The sequence below is a fragment of the Protomyctophum parallelum genome (assembly GCF_964188405.1).
Source record: "Protomyctophum parallelum genome assembly, chromosome: 11".
NCBI classification, from domain to species: domain Eukaryota; kingdom Metazoa; phylum Chordata; class Actinopteri; order Myctophiformes; family Myctophidae; genus Protomyctophum; species Protomyctophum parallelum.
Window position 1 is genome coordinate 42,829,276 of NC_139707.1, and position 16,178 is coordinate 42,845,453.

At 44.2% G+C, this 16,178-nt stretch overlaps 1 protein-coding gene across 2 annotated transcripts in view; it reads right to left on the reverse strand.

Annotated features, from left to right (window-relative positions):
* mcf2lb (mcf.2 cell line derived transforming sequence-like b) overlaps positions 1 to 15,861 on the reverse strand; it is a 54,614-nt gene extending 38,753 nt beyond the window's left edge. For both annotated transcript variants that reach the window (XM_083777229.1, XM_083777228.1), the window contains exons 1-3: positions 15,671 to 15,861; positions 4,082 to 4,165; positions 650 to 764 (exon numbers count right to left, since the gene is read on the reverse strand). In XM_083777229.1, coding sequence (XP_083633355.1) covers positions 650 to 764; positions 4,082 to 4,165; positions 15,671 to 15,830 — 359 coding nt within the window. In that variant the 5' untranslated portion in view covers positions 15,831 to 15,861. The remainder of the gene's footprint in view (positions 1 to 649; positions 765 to 4,081; positions 4,166 to 15,670) is intronic.
* Positions 15,862 to 16,178: the final 317 nt, after the last annotated feature.

Consider the following 16,178-nt stretch of genomic DNA (forward strand, 5'->3'; position numbering starts at 1 on the left):
GATAATTATTGTGAAAATCACCGCGTTGTGGGCTTGTCGATCGGCTATTTTCAATTTGTTTGCCTCTTTCTTCTATTATTTGACATTTTGAGATAATGTTTGACCAGTTTTTATAGTAGGACTATAGTTTGTTGATTATTTTTGATGCAGTAATGGTCTCTTTTCATTTCATTGTTGTTAAAAATGTAAATTGTCACTTTACTGTCATCTGGGGACCCCCCAACATTATGTGGGGCCCTACAGGTTGACAACGAATGCCTTTGCCTACCTTTCCTCGTCTCCTGTGTCATCTCTTCCTTGCTTGCCTTAAAACTAACCATGACGTCTCTAGCTGAGAGTGTGTCAAAATGGAACCATAATATGTCACACTTTTACACACATACAGTTAGATTCACGATTCATGAACACGGCTTCCAGACAACCAAAATAATTTCAGCAGCAATGCAGCTGTGCTGCAGTGCAGTGCAGTGCAGTGCAGTGCAGTGCAGTGCAGTGCAGTGCAGTGCAGTGCAGTGCAGTGCAGTGCAGTGCAGTGCAGTGCAGTGCGCGTGTGTGAGAGTGTGTATGTGTGTGTGTGTGTGTGTGTGTGTGTGTGTGTGTGTGTGTGTGTGCATGTGCATCCAGTGTTTAAGCTGGCATAGAAGGCTACCTGGGCACGCTGGTGAGATAGGTCAGAACATTGTGGAACTCTCTCTCCTGGATGTGTCCGAAGGCAGGGAATTCTGGGAAGATGATGATGGGGCTGCCGTTGTTACCTCTGCCCCCTGCAGGGGAATGGGAGCACAGCAAAAAACCAATATCAGGCGCAAATACCCCATCAACCGCATGTACAGTAAGCCGTCCATAAACAGTACGCTTTGATGTATAATCATGTAAGAGGAAGGTCCAGCAGATAAGCCTATAATGCTGTGTTGTTAAAGCTAAAGTTGTACAGTAGCTTTGCGTCTGGATGTTGACCCCAAAGCTCAGCTTTTCAATTCATAGCTTTGTATCTTTTGTGTCTTTTGCAGCAGCTACAATCGTCGGATGCGTCTTTGCATCGTCATGTCGCTGCATGGCTTCCATTGACAATGAATGGTAGACCGTATCTTTGCATCTCGCCCCGTGTGAACGCAGCATACCGCAAGAGCGTTAACGTAACATAACTATAATCACTGCCAGCAATGATCACCATTAGTTACTTTCAGGATCATTTTGAAACTCTTTATTTCTATTTCCGGCTCCGTGGACTGATGAACCCAGGGAGTTCATTGCATGGAGAGAATACACAGTGAAACAAACAAGAGCGGGGCTTGTCTTCAGTCCTTTAAAAAAAAGAGAAATGATGAGCACATGCTAGTGTTAAGGCTGACTGAGGGAGGGTAAAACAAACGAACAAAAACACAAGAAGAGAGAGAGACTCAGTTAAGCCTATTTTATACCTTGTCATATAGAATGGAGTCACTCAGCTGAACATAGCTGATCTACAAGCTCATAACACCTTGCGATGGGAATGGGTTGTGAGCTTGTAGATCTGCTATTTTTGGTGAGGCTGGTGTTTGTACACATTGGCAGTCACAGAAGCAGACATAGTGGCATGCACACGCACACGCGCACACGCGCACACACACGCACACACATGCACACTCACACGCACACGCACACGCACACACGCAAACATTCCTTCGGGGGAGCTGCTCTGTCAGCCCATGTGATCGGAATATCAATCCGTCTGCTTTTCCCTTTGCCATCGCTATAGCAACAGCAAGTGCACGGTCATGCTTTTATAGTCAGATAGCGCTGATCTTTGTCTCGAGAATGGATGCAGAGAGCAGAAAACAGTCTGCTGCAGCCCCAGGATCACCCCTGCCATTCCTTGTGAGATTGAATAATATCCTTTGTGTGTGTGTGTGTGTGTGTGTGTGTGTGTGTGTGTGTGTGTGTGTGTGTGTGTGTGTGTGTGTGTGTGTGTGTGTGTGTGTGTGTGTGTGTGTGTGTGCGTGCGTGCGTGTGTGCGTGTGTTCCGTGGGTTATTTCTGTGTGGTTTGAGTGGGAGAGTGTTCTTGCAGCTGTCTGGTGATCTCTGTACAGTTGATTTAGTCACCGTGGTGAGAGAAGCACAGACACACGGCAATGCAATAAAGGACCCTGCATGGTGCTGTGCAGAAGGTACATGGGAGCTCAGCTCATAGAAAGGAAAAGAGGAGATCCGCACATACCGTTTTAACCCCATTTAGACCTGAGGACGATTCTACAAAATGCCTACTAACGTCCTGACTGTTTTCTGAGAAACCCTATGTTTCTATGTCAGTGTTTCTCAAACATTTTCATGTCAAGGACCCCCAAATATAATATGTAATCGGCCGCCGACCACCCCCAGATGCAAAGACTTGAGTGGAAAAACGTTCGCTCTGAAAGGATATATATATTATTCAAAGATTTTCAAGATCTTTCAAAAATAGCAGATCTAACAAGCTTGTAGATCTGCTATTATTTTCAATAGCTAAAGTAAAACATAATGCTATAACACCAAAAGGGGTTTCCGCCCGGAATGGGTTAAAAGCTCCCGAAACAATTACAACAGAGCGGAAAACAATACCACGTTTCGGCCTCAGGGGCCTTTGTCACGTATCCTTTCTTAAATTCGTATTCATTATTTTGGATCCTGCACCCGTTGAAATGTGTGGATGTGCGTGCACCTCTTGACCATTAAAGGAGCTCAGTCAGCACAACAGCACTGGACTAGAAACACAAAGCAACTGATAAGAGGAAAAGGGACACAGGACATAATTTGAATAGCAAATCATGAACCGCTAACCGCCGTGCTAAAGCAAGCGGGCCAGTGTCACTGTTATCTAGATATCGCACATAAAAATGATGCCGCCATCATGATCCTTGTCCTGAATGATGTGATGATAGAACTGTACAGCATGTACAATTGTATTGGAGCAAAAGTGTTTTTCCACTCTAAACAAGACAGTGTGATATCACTGCCAGATACCACGTCGTTGACATCAACCAATCCGATACAAGGTTGGTCAAGTGGGCTTTCCTCAACAGCCCAAAATTATTCTTAAACTACTTTTAATTATTTTTATTTTGTATTTTACCTAGCAAGCCGGCTAACCTATACTGTAACTATGAAAGTATTTATTTAAAGGCGGTTACGCCGCGGACAAAGTCAACTCGAGTCGTGACAAATCATGACAATAAACACAATATTTTGGACCAAACAAATAATTACAAAGAAGAAAAACAACAAAAAAAGTGTTTTTTTTGTACAAGGCTTAAAAGGTCTTTAAATAAATACTTTTTGAACAGTCTATGAGGAAAATAAACAGGGAATCATTTCCTGGGCCCTGGTAGGGGGCGGGACTGTGACGCTCTATAATAAAGAGGTTATGGAATCACAGTGGATTAAAAAAGAATATACCAAATGTATTACATTTTGATTAAAAGGGAGTTCAAGATAACAGAAACAGTGGCAGTATGTCTTGTCATTCTCTTTCACTGTGAAATCCAACCATCAAAATTGAATTTTCAAGGTCTTGGATGTCAAGTTGTAGACTAAGCCCTGAATCACTACCATTAAAAACATATGTCAGGCTAGTCAAGTTGCCCAAGTTACTGAGAATGTTGCCCTACCCACATTCTGTCACCTATTAAGGGACAGATCAAAACTGAAAGCCAGTTGGTGGGATAGAAACAAAGCAGAATGGCCACTGTCATACAAGCAGACAGTCAGGAACTATTAGATCATATATAGTTAAGGTCCTTTTTCGGAAAATCAGCGGAAAAACGCAGCTACAAATCCGAAAAACGCAGCAGTGTGCAAGAGGTCCTTTATACATTCAGAGGAATAGGAAGTGAGTCATTCAGTCAGTAGACAGACAGACAGACAGACAGACAGACAGACAGACAGACAGACAGACAGACAGACAGACAGACAGACAGACAGACAGACAGACAGACAGACAGACAGACAGACAGACAGACAGACAGACAGACAGACAGACAGACAGACAGACAGACAGTACAGAGGCAGAAACATACTCAGCTACAAATCAAGAAAGAGGAAGCCAATTGGGCCATAATTACTAACCTGAAAGGAAGGCAAACTGCTTCCTGAGGTCTGGGGTGATGTCAGCAGCGCAGAGAGGACTGTGGTCCTGCTGCATGATTTCATCTGTGGGGAGACGGAGAACACATCCAATGTGAGTGAAACATCATCACTGCTGTCTGGGACGTGCGGAGAGACGCATTGTGAGCTTGTAGATCTGCTATTTTCGGTGGCGCAACCCGGCAGCCTTTATCTATACTGGAGATGCGGTGTATAAGACATGGATTTAGAAACAAATTAGTTCGACGCAAAATGCTGCGTTCAAGTTCAGGGGGGGGGGGGGGGGGGGAGCAATTCTAGAATGCTGCCTTCCACTCTATGGCATGGAAAGGAGTGGCATTTTGCATTTCTTTCACCATGTACTAAATGCTGCATTCGTGGTCTGGAAAGGGCAGTCGTTTTACAGACGGGTAAAAGGGCAGGGGCTGAAGCCCCCTTTGATGTCTATGTGTGCACGTGCCTGACCGCTGTGCCGCAGGGAGCTTGTTGTCAGGAATGCAGTGGTTCCCAAAGTGGGGTCCGGGGACCCCCAGGGGTCATTGAGGGAGTTCCAGGGGATCCCCAGCTAAATGATAGTTTGGAACCATATGGACCCTTGTGGGTCTGTCTGTAACTCTTGAGAGTGTACAAATGGAACCAAATGGACCCTGACGGATCAGGGTCCATTTGGTTCCATTTGTACACTCTCAGAGAGTTAAATTAACATTTATTTTTACCATATAAATTGGGGGTCCCAGAGACAGAAATGCCATTAAATGGGGGACTAATGCATGTCAAACTAGGGGGTCCTTGAAATGAAACGGGTTGAGAATCTCTGCTAGAGCTGTTAAAAACCTTCTCTTATGGCATTATCTCTTCAAATTAGTGTCAATTTGGGGGTCCTTGACATGAAAAAGTTTGGGAACCTCTGTTCTAACGGACCAGAGGACGACGTGCAGCAGTGTTGTTTTCGTCGACTAAAACTAAGACGAAAAATGTTCGTCGACTACCTTTTCCACTGAAGAAAACTAAATGTAAACTAAATTAAAACTATGCTATGGTGACTAAAACTAAGACTAAATATACTGACAATTTCGTCAACAAATAAAAACTAGACTAAAATGTTAGGAAGGGACTAGTGGACAACAGATCCAGTATACCGGTAAGTCATTTTACACTTGGTTGCATGCTGAAAATAGCAGATCTACAAGGTCACAACGCGTCGTGCTGCGACGCGTTGTGAGCTTGTAGATCGGCTATTTTCAGCAAGTGTAAAATAAGTCATTATGACGGCAACAAGGCCCGCAAAAATACATTTTAGTCGACTAAATTACCTGTAGAGTTAGTCGACTAAAATCTTATGACATTTAGTCGACTAAAACTAGACTAGCACTAATACATTCCAGGTGACTAAAATGTGACTAAGACTAAGTGAAAACTATTCAGGAGACTATGACTAAAACTAAAATAGAAATTTACTGCCAAAAACAACACTGCCGTGCAGCACCGTGAAATCTCAATGAAAGGTTTGCGAGATCAGGTTCAACTTTAACGCCAAGGCAGCCGATATCTGTGGAATGTGTTTCAGCATCAGGTGTATTTATTTTAACCAGTGATGAACTCCAGTGAAACAGGAGTGTAAACACAAAAGATAAACAGTAAGAGGTTCAGCAGTAATGTGTGTAAACTAAAGGCATGATAGGAGTAGGACAGCCCTAAACTAACCACAAACATCAAATGAGAAATTAAATAATTGAAATATTGCAATAACACCAGCATACAGGTCAGTTCTGTTGTAGTGAAATACAGAGATTTCCACTGAAATACCAGGAGACACATTTTAAGTATAGTGTAAGTTAGGTCAACTCCAGCACAGTGAGCACACACACACAAACACTTCACAGACACGATGCTATAGCGTTCACATTCACAATCACATGCATGTATTGCGTTCACATTCACAATCACATGCATGTATTGCGTTGTCAGCTGCATACCTCGATGGGGTGCATACTTAGTTTAGCTGCCCCGTGGGAGGTTAGGTTTAGGGTGAGGGTTTGAGATAGGTTGTATAGTTGTAGGACTAATGACTGGTCTAACCAATGACTAGTCTAAACCAAAAACTGTCTAAACTAAGTACTGCACCCTACATGGATCACATAGGCCTACTTTCACTTAAGATTTAAAAAATGCAGCTAAAATGAATATCAGATATGTATAAAATATCTAAATACGGAATCGAGCAACTTAAAAACTGTCCTGGGTGTTCACAAAAGCCTGAGGGTGGACAATGAAATTACCCAAACTTGTTTTGAAAGTGAAATAGCCCTTTCATGAAAATACATCAATACACCAAAATATTGTCAAACAATACTCCTACTGTTTCTTTTTTTCAATATAACTTTAGTCCTGGACACGCTGTTGTGTTTAAAATCCAATAGCATAGTGCAAGCACTACCAACACACATATACACACAGTCAATCAGTGTGCGTGTGTGCGTGTGCGTGCGCGTGCATGCGTGTGTCTGTCTCTCACTCTCTCGTTGACTGACCATTCCTGCATCTCCAAAACAGCAAAACATGACACAACTCATGCCCACGGCTATAAAATACAAGCCCAGCCAAAAAACTGCTAAAAGTCCCACGACAATTATTGAAGATGAGAGAACAGAGCCAAACAGATCAATGCAAGAAGACAGGCCGAGTAGAGAGCTACCCAGTAAACTGAGTAAAGGATTACACACACGCAACACGCACACACACACACACACACACACATACACACACACGCACACGCACACGCACACGCACACGCACGCACACATGACCATCTGTCCTGTTCTCAGAAGCAGGACATATGGGAGGAGTTCATCATTACTAAAGAGTTCATCATGACCAAGTCCAAGTTGAGCCCTTATAGACACATGTCATGAACACACGTGGGTCTCTCATGACCATGCACACATTATACTGTGCATATCAATGGTACTGTATAACAGCTTTTTCTTCATGTCTTTTTATCCCACGATTTTTTGCAACCCATGTTTTCACCCAGTGTCAATTATCTAATGTAATCCTGGGCGCTATACACTTCCTCAGCGGACTGACCTCATGCTTCCTTCTATGCATGAGGAGTCCAAGCTGATTCTTTTCGCCTGACAGAGGGGGAGTTTCCCCCGGCCAGAGACCATGGATTACTGCATGTTTTTTTGTGAGGGTACCTATACCCTATAGGGACACGGTGGAGAACATGCAAACTCTTTCGCCAACCCTGCCTCGGTTATATGGGCACTGATAACGCGGAGGAGAGAGCACGCCCCCAGCGCCCACAGCGTAACCCCAGCGGGAATCGAACCCCCAGGACCTTCTATACCGTAGCTGTGCGGCAACAGCGCTACCGACTGTGCCCCCCAATGGTATACCAGCTTAAGTCTACAAAGATTCAACCTAGAAGAGGTCAAAGCACTCACGTCCTTTACAAAATTATTTCCCATCGACTGCATTTTCCACAGAGCTGTGGAAAATAATGAATGTACACTAATGTAAAAGCAACGACCTGTTGTCGTCAGTGGTTCTCAAAGTGGGGTCCAGGGATCCTCAGGGTTCCTCGAGGGGGGGGTTCCAAATGGACCCTCGCGAGTCTAGTCACACTATACTAGCCTGCTGTCATCTACAAAATTCACCGTAACACTTCAGCAGAGGAGGACGGGAGGAGGGGGAACAAGGAGGGACAGGCGGGGGCCAAAGAAATGTTCACAACAACCCCGTAGTGGGCGGGGCTGTGAAGTAAACATGGACGGGGTGTGGCCTGGAACGCCAATGTTGACTTTTCATTAGACTGTTTGCTCTAGTTTTCCTTTAACACTCCAACCCTCCAACACTGAGTCAACAACACACGTCTGCCATGCTGCAAAACACACAGCTTCGTTGCTTTATAATAGTCTATAGTTCATTTCTGCCGCACCAATTCTCTAAGCTCAGTTGGCTTAGTTCATCATCCATACTTAGACAGGACCAATAGACATAAATAAATAAAATGATTACATTTGTGAGTGTGTCCCAAGCAAACCGATGGAGTCAATAGAAAGACGGAGAAATGAAATAGCGCGACAAACCGATAACACACTAATTGAGTCTATATTCCCAGAATATCTCCTGGATGTGTACCGGAGAAGTTTAACAATTCGCCGCATCGAACTTTCTTCATCAATGTCTTCATCGTTATGCTAACATGCTGTCTACATCAGTGTAGTTATGTAGTATGTCAAACCCACAGATGTTATAGTTCATTTCCAAAGTGATCAAATTATTTTGTGCAATTAAATGGTCAGCTAGATGATGATAAAAAGGTGAGTGTGTGAATACCAATGATAGTACCAATGATATTTCAGGATATTGTTTACTTAATGAATTACATTGTTTCGGGACTTTAGCATTCCTACTTCATCTAGTGTAAACCCTAAATAACTATCCTCTCTCTCTCTCTCTCTCTCTCAATTCAATGCAATTAAATTTAAATGAAGGGTGAAGTAATATATCACCTCTAATACTAAGCATGTGTTGTATGGAGAATATAGGTTGCTACTGTTGTAATATCCTAAGTACTGGACCCTCGTCTGGTTCTGACAGACCGGTCTTGTGTGTGTAGTCTGTCTGGGTGGCGTGTGACGACCCGGTTGAATCATTCCTTGGTCCGGCGGCGGACAGACGGACGGGCCCGGGAGAACAATATCATGACACCAGACAGTATCACGCTAAGACGTTCACAAAGTTTATTACATACATACAGAACATATATAGCTTTTGGATCCTCATGGTCCTAATGACGTCACTAACTAGACATAACAATCTAGCTGCCTGCAGCACGCTGACCTTGCTGTCTAAATGGCTCCACTCCCAGGAGCCAACTATAAAGTATGTTACAGTTCAGGCAGTACACAATACATATCTAGTACATTTGTATCCACGTACAAGTACATTGTACGCAGCATAGGCACTCAGATCATGTCATACTACAACAGCTACCTTCAGGAAGGAGATATGGTGTACCAGCATACAATAAGGTCAGACTAAAGAGGTCCTTTGTCCACCAGTCGACCTTGAGGCTTAATCAGGAGTTGTAGTAGTCTTCATGTCTTTATGTATGTAAATTGTCTTGTTCTTTGTGTTATGTCAAATGTGTGTATATGTGCCATGCATACTTGGCTGCTGGGTCGCAAGACAAATTGCAGTGTGAACTAAAGTACTATATCCTATCATATCATATCATATCATATCAGTAAAACTAAAATGCACTAAATCGCGGTGAGCCGGGAAAACTGGCGAGTTCCCCGGATACCGTACCTGTGCTGTCCCGTGTCGGTGCTCCTGCCAGGGAGTGGTGACGTACGTCACGGCATAGCGGTGCCAGCCCAGGGCAGCTCCTCCAAGGCTAGCTTCGTACTGTATACTGTATACCGTACTCTCTACTGTATACAGCTGCAAACACGTCACCCAAGAATGTAAATATACTGTATACACTGCCTGTCCGTACTCCTTATAGGCCAAACGTTCTTCTGCCTCTTGTCTTTTAAGTTTCCTTGGTTTTCTCCTTGCAGGAACAGCCCCGTACGCGTTCCCCTGGGTCCTCCTCCCCCCTGTGACTACACTACAGTTCAAACAGACCAAAATGCCTCTTTGGGGCTCTTTGTTTGACAACGTTGAGACTTATCAGGTGACAGCCTTGGCCTCAGGGTATCACTAACTCAGAGACTGCCCTTTCTCTCTCGCGCACGGACGCACGATCACACGCACGTGCGTACACACGCACTCGCGCGCGCGCGCACACACACACACACACACACACACACACACACACACACAGTGTACACATGCGTGCCGTGTACACACAAATAAACAGACAAAGCTCAGTTTCAGAAATAAGTCAGATGTGTCTCTGTCAGCTGGTTGCCAAGTCTCTTAACCACTTTAGGCCCTACTGTATACCTCTACTTCCTTGTGCGATAAACAGCAAAAACAGCTGATCTATAGCTTCGCATTGTGATGCATTTTATGTCCTTGTGGATCTGCTATTTACGCTACGTTTAAAAGTTTATAACATCTTTGTTGGAAATATATATTTCTTTGTGTCGTTTTCTTTTGTTTGTTTTTTGGTTAATGTTTGGCTAAGTGAAAACTGAAAACAGCGTCGATCGAGTCAAGTCGGGGCACATTTATTCGTACAGTCCTCAATCACCACTATACCAATCTGAGAACCCATCGGCAAATAAAAGGAGAAACAGCGCCCTCATTTCCTTTAGTATAACAGTCCGTCTCGAGAGACTACTGCTATATAAGTGCCAAAAGGCTTTACAGGAGAGACTACTGCTATACAGTCTCTAGATCTGCATATATGGAGCCGGCCAGCAAACTCTACATCTGACCTCAAACCCTTAGATCTCAATATACTGTATAAAGCTGACCTGTTCTGACATTCCATATGTTGATCCTTCCCCACCCGTCCTTCCTGATTTGACATCCCGCATATGTTGATCTGACCTCATCAAACCCTGTACAGTGTACTCAAGACACGCTCCATATATGGCAAATACAGAATTTATTCCATTATGTTGATCTGACCATGCCAAAGCTCAAGCACTCGCCCAGCAGTCTGCCATCTATCTGCCCTTTAGGGCGAGGTCGCTTCTCGCCCTCAGGGGGTCTTATTGGTAATCTTACCCTGTGAAATACTGAAGGCCCGAGAAATGAACTTTTAAGCCGTTGAAAAAGTTTTGAATATTAAGTGGACAGCCAGCCTAAAATGAGGTGACTCGCACAACACACAATCATTTTGATCACTTTTATATCTGTAATCTTTTTCCACTTCACTTCTGCAGAAAATGTGTTCTGTAATTAAGGTCACAAATAGCGAATTAATTTAATATATACCCTAACATCGGAAATCACTATAACTGCTATTGTTAAACGTCTTCCAGACATTGCCAGTTAAGAATTTATTTTGAGTCACAGAGGCTTAGCGTGCGTGCGTGCGTGCATACTAGACAATGTTCTGTCGTCAGAGCCTGTCATTAATCATGTTAAGCCTATAAAGCTAAAGGTCGCTCCACCCTGTATCAGCATTTGACACTACTGAATAAACTGACAGTGCTAGTTAACAGATATTGATTAGGAACTATTGACCGATTGTCATTTGAGAAACAACTTCCCGCTATAGTCTATAGCTGGGCCTGCCCTAGGCTGAAGAATGTCATGGATAGCATCTGCCAAGAAGCCAAGTGGGCCAGAAAACAGCTAGACGGGCATGTCTGTCATGTGTTATGCTGCGACTCCGCGAGACACCTGCTACTGCGCTGGGAAATGCCTGAGGAGGTGAAATGGACACAAACAAAGCCCTCAACTGTCCGGTCATCTGCTCGGGGGCACTCACACGTTCCACACATGGCATCAAGTTCGCTTAGAAAGCCCCAGCGGTCTCTCCCGTCTCGCCCATTGCAGCCTCACTCAGCCCCACCTCGCCCCCCAGCGACTCCCACACATATCAAATCAAGGAAAACCACCAGCAGCTGCGCTTCCTCCACCGCTCCACCGCAACAACTGATCTCTGGGTAGATGCTCTCCTGTTACTCCACTGGCATACCACAGGGTGAAATAATCAGTGTTGATTCAACTCTGCTGCTCCATTACTGACAATAAATACCACAGTGTGAAATCAGTACCCCTACTGACAAATACCAGTGTGAAAAAAAAAATGGGTGTTGATTAGGGCTTTAAGCAACTAGGTTTATTTTATTTTTTTATTTTTTTACTTTTTAAATTCATCAATTTCTCTCTCCATCCGCCTTTTAACCCATTTAGGCCAAAGACGTCAAAATAAAAAAAAATCTCTTCAAAATCATGATAATTTTCTGATAAACCTCTGTTTCTATGTCAGTGGTGCTCAATATTTCATATCAAGGACCACAAAAATGATATGTAATTGGCCACCGACCCCCATCCGAAAATATGTTGTTCCAGGGAATAGCATAGCTATAGCTCATACGTGCTATGAGCTTGTAGATCTGCAATTTTCATTTTTTTTTTACATCGTCCTCTTCGTTTAGCCCATCATTCTATCTTTCAAACTAATGACTTCCTTGCATACGTGGTAGCATCTTTGTTTACGGTCATCTTGTTCACATAGTTTTGTGCTTTGTTAAGAGCCCTTAAGGCTCTTGGTGCTGTGAATAGTGGATAGGGCAATGGTATCAGATAGTGTTTCTTACAAAAGGATCCAAAGTATATCTCTCTGTATCACGTTCTCTCTGTCTGTCTCTCTCTCTCTCTCTCTCAAAGCCTCAGCTAGTATCGGTGATGTCACAAAACGAGAGGACAGAGCTGTTGTGGGAGAAACAAGTAATTGTATTCGTCTCACTGGACTATGAAAGGCGGAGGCACCCAAGAGGCAACATCCTAAAACAGTCAAACTCTGCTAGCTCACAGCCAACAGGGTTCAGGTTCAGTCAGACAACTCAAGGAGGATGTAATATATATTTATTGAATATAAGATAATCAATGCAATATATTTATTATGGTTTGGCGATGTATTGGATCTGCTTTTTAGGTACTCAGGTCAAGCGCATCAGTCCCGACCATAGGGACTCTGAATCCCCCGTACCTAAACAGTAGATCCAAAACGACAGGTGGTAGCTGGGGTGGAGGTGGGTGAGCACTTTGTATACAGCAGCGCACAGTATACAAAAAGGCAGCAGCAAGCAAGCAAGCAAGCAAGCAGGAGGATGAATGCAAAACCTTCGGTTAAAGTAGCCGGTATGAGAGATTGGGTGAGCGTGTGATTGGCTGAGTGAATCATGTGGATGAGAGCCTGATGCTGCGGTGGCCCAATTAACGGCCGGCGCGCTGACTGAGGTTCCCTGACTGAACTTGCTCTGCGCATGTCTACGACAGGCGCAAATGCTCATTTAACCTATTTAGACCCGAGGACGATTCTACAAATGTCTTCGAAATCACGACAGTTTTCTGATAAACCTCTGTTTCTATGTCAGTGGTTCTCAAACTATTTCATGTCAAGGACCCCTAGAATTATATGTATTTGGCCTCCAACCCACATGTCAAAACAGTTGACCAGGGACCCCCCAGAAGCAAATATTTGAGTCAAAAACGTTCGCTCTGAAAGGATATATATTCCAAATGTGCGACACAAATTACAAGCTACACAAACTACAAGCTCGTAGCGCGGCACTCGGTGCTGCGCTACGAGCTTGTAGTTTTGCTTGTAGTTTGAGCTTGTAGATCTGCTATTTTCCAATAGCAAAATAGGTCAATAATGTTGTGTGCTGCTGTGGTGGGCATGCATTTGATTGTATTACTTTAAACAGCTGATGGTAAGTGCTCCAGTAAGTGCAACAGTTACTATTCTATTCATGCAAGTACAATTTCAGCCATAAACATAGCTAAATGACAAATTGTATCTGCAAAGTTAAATCACAAGAGTCAATATTGGAGGGGTGACAGGAGATCTCAAGGTGCTGTAATGAGTGATGTTTTTCAATCATGTTAAAGCTCTGTATTCTGATAGCAATTATGTGTTTTTCAGTGTTTTCCAGGTGGGTTGACTTGGAGACCTAAAACCAATTATTTCTGAACAAATAACACTCTAGTCTACAGCAATGATTGCTATCAGAATATAGAGCTATTTAACACTTTTTCCAAAAGAATATCACTTTCAGTGCCTTTGAGGATACAGACAGCTTTGTGTGCATTATGGGCTGCTACCTGTTAGCTTCTGTACTGTATTTCTGGGAGGCATACTATCATCCGACTATGTCCGAGGTGCGCTGCGGGTCGGGAGAGGGTTGCGGTTAGGTTTAGGTGTCTGCCCCGGGGGAGGTTAGGGTTAGGGTGAGGGAGGAGGTAAGTTGTCGTTCGGACCAATGCTCCGTCGGATGAAAGTACTGCACTCTGTATTTCTCCCAACATGTCAGTCTTCACTGAGAGGAGCTGGTTTCGTATACAGGTCAATAAGGTCATGCATAAATGTCTCACTGACAAAAAATTACCACATGTTTGTCAAAATATTTCTAGTGAAAATCATCTTTCACACACAAGCACGCACACACACACACACACACACACACACACACAACCACCTGCTTCATAAGGCCTAATGGGACTTTAAAAGGCTTAACCAGAGGGATTAGCGTCGCCGACTCCCCCGCAATGCTCACATTTGTGTGTAAGGAGTCAAACATTAGTGGGTCACAGTCACACACACACACACACACACACACACACACACACACACACACACACACACACACACACACACACACACACACACACACACACACACACACACACACACACACACACACACACACACACACACACACACACACACAGGGACCTTCTGCCACTACTGACACAGATTAAACTGTGGGAGGAGGAGTCAGGAGTGACAACAGAGAAACCAGGAAGGACTGGCTGAAACTCAATCCCACTTCAAAGAAACATGCTTCTCAATTGTTTGTTTTTTTTAAAGCGGGGTGTGGAAAACATAGCTGGCTAATATACTTGAAAACAAGCCCAAAAAGAAGCGGCTATGGTACGGGCCTACGGATATTTGATAATAACCGTAGTTGTGAGCTTGTAGATCTGCTATCCCCCCCCCCCCCCCAAAAAAAATAAATAATAATAAATAATAATAAAATAAACAAAATAATAATACTAATAATAATGATAATAATCTTCAATAATTTGAGTTATAAATGTTGGAATATATTTTTGAAACATTTTAACAACACAAATCTTGTATGGGGTCCCTGGCACAATTTACTCTGGGGGTCCTTGCCACGATAACGATAATAACATGCACTGAAACCCCCCAAAAAAACGACTTTATAGAAAAACAAGCCCAAAGCCGTGTATAATAAGCGGACATGGGCTTGCGATAATAGGCGAACATTCAGGGAAAATAGGAGAACATTCAGTCACAATGGCCGAACATTCAGTTAAAAATAGGCAAACATTTTGCGGAAAAAAGCAAAATAGCAAAGATATCTACAAGTTCACAGCGGACCGCAGTGCGACACATGCTTATAGAATAGACCGATGGGGGATGGGGTGGGAAACGGTGGGGGTTAAAAAGGGCTTAGAAGGCAAACAAACACCCGGGGCGGAGGGCAGAGATGAAAGCACTACAACGGGAGGTGGGCGACGGCGGTGAGACAATATGGGGGGTTAGAGGGTTTAGCCAAGGGTGACAGAGTGCAGTTTGACTAGATGTATAAATCTAAATGTTAAACCGTGGCTCCAGGGTAGACTATACTATAGCTGCTTCTTCACAAAACAATAATCGCTCTGCGCAACGGAAAGAGATACAGCAGACCATAAAACAAGCAAATGTACTGCTATACTGCTTCTGTCCTGCAAAAAAAACTCTAGCAGATAGGCCTTTCAGCCTGGCTGAAGCGAGAGAGAGAGAGACAGAGACAGAGACTCTGAGAGAGAGAGAGTGATAAGAGTATTTGTCATTAAGACGGAAAAGCAGATTGAAGTCTGGGGAGTATAGGTCAAGGTTGGGAGTGGGACACCTACTGTACAGCCAGTGGCAGCAGCGTGAGAATCTGTAGTAGCGCTCCACCTCCTCCAGAGAGATCCTCATGAAGCCTCCACTCTGCTCCATCGGCTTTAAAACCACCTCCAGTGCTCTCCCTGCCTTCTCCTTCTCTTTGCCCTCCACATCACCGTCCATCATTGCGCCTCCACCTGCTTCACCTGCTTCTCCATCGCTCACTGACCCAGATGCAACCACCGGGCAGCCTCCTTTACCTTCCCCCCCACCCTCTCTCTCTCCCTCGCTGCCGGACAGAGGACGCGAGGGCCCTTTAGTCCCAACGAGCCAGTTCATCTCCCCCTCCTCCTCCTCCTCCTCCTCCTCCTCCTCTGGCTGTTCGTCCGAGTCCACCACCACCACGCTCACCTGACCAGCCTGCAGACTCAGCGCGGAGTCGCCCTCTACACAAAACCCAGAGTCTAGTTCAACCTCAGAGAAGAATCCAGGGTCCGTGGTCTCGTCCTCTCCTCCCATCCCGCCGTCCCAGTG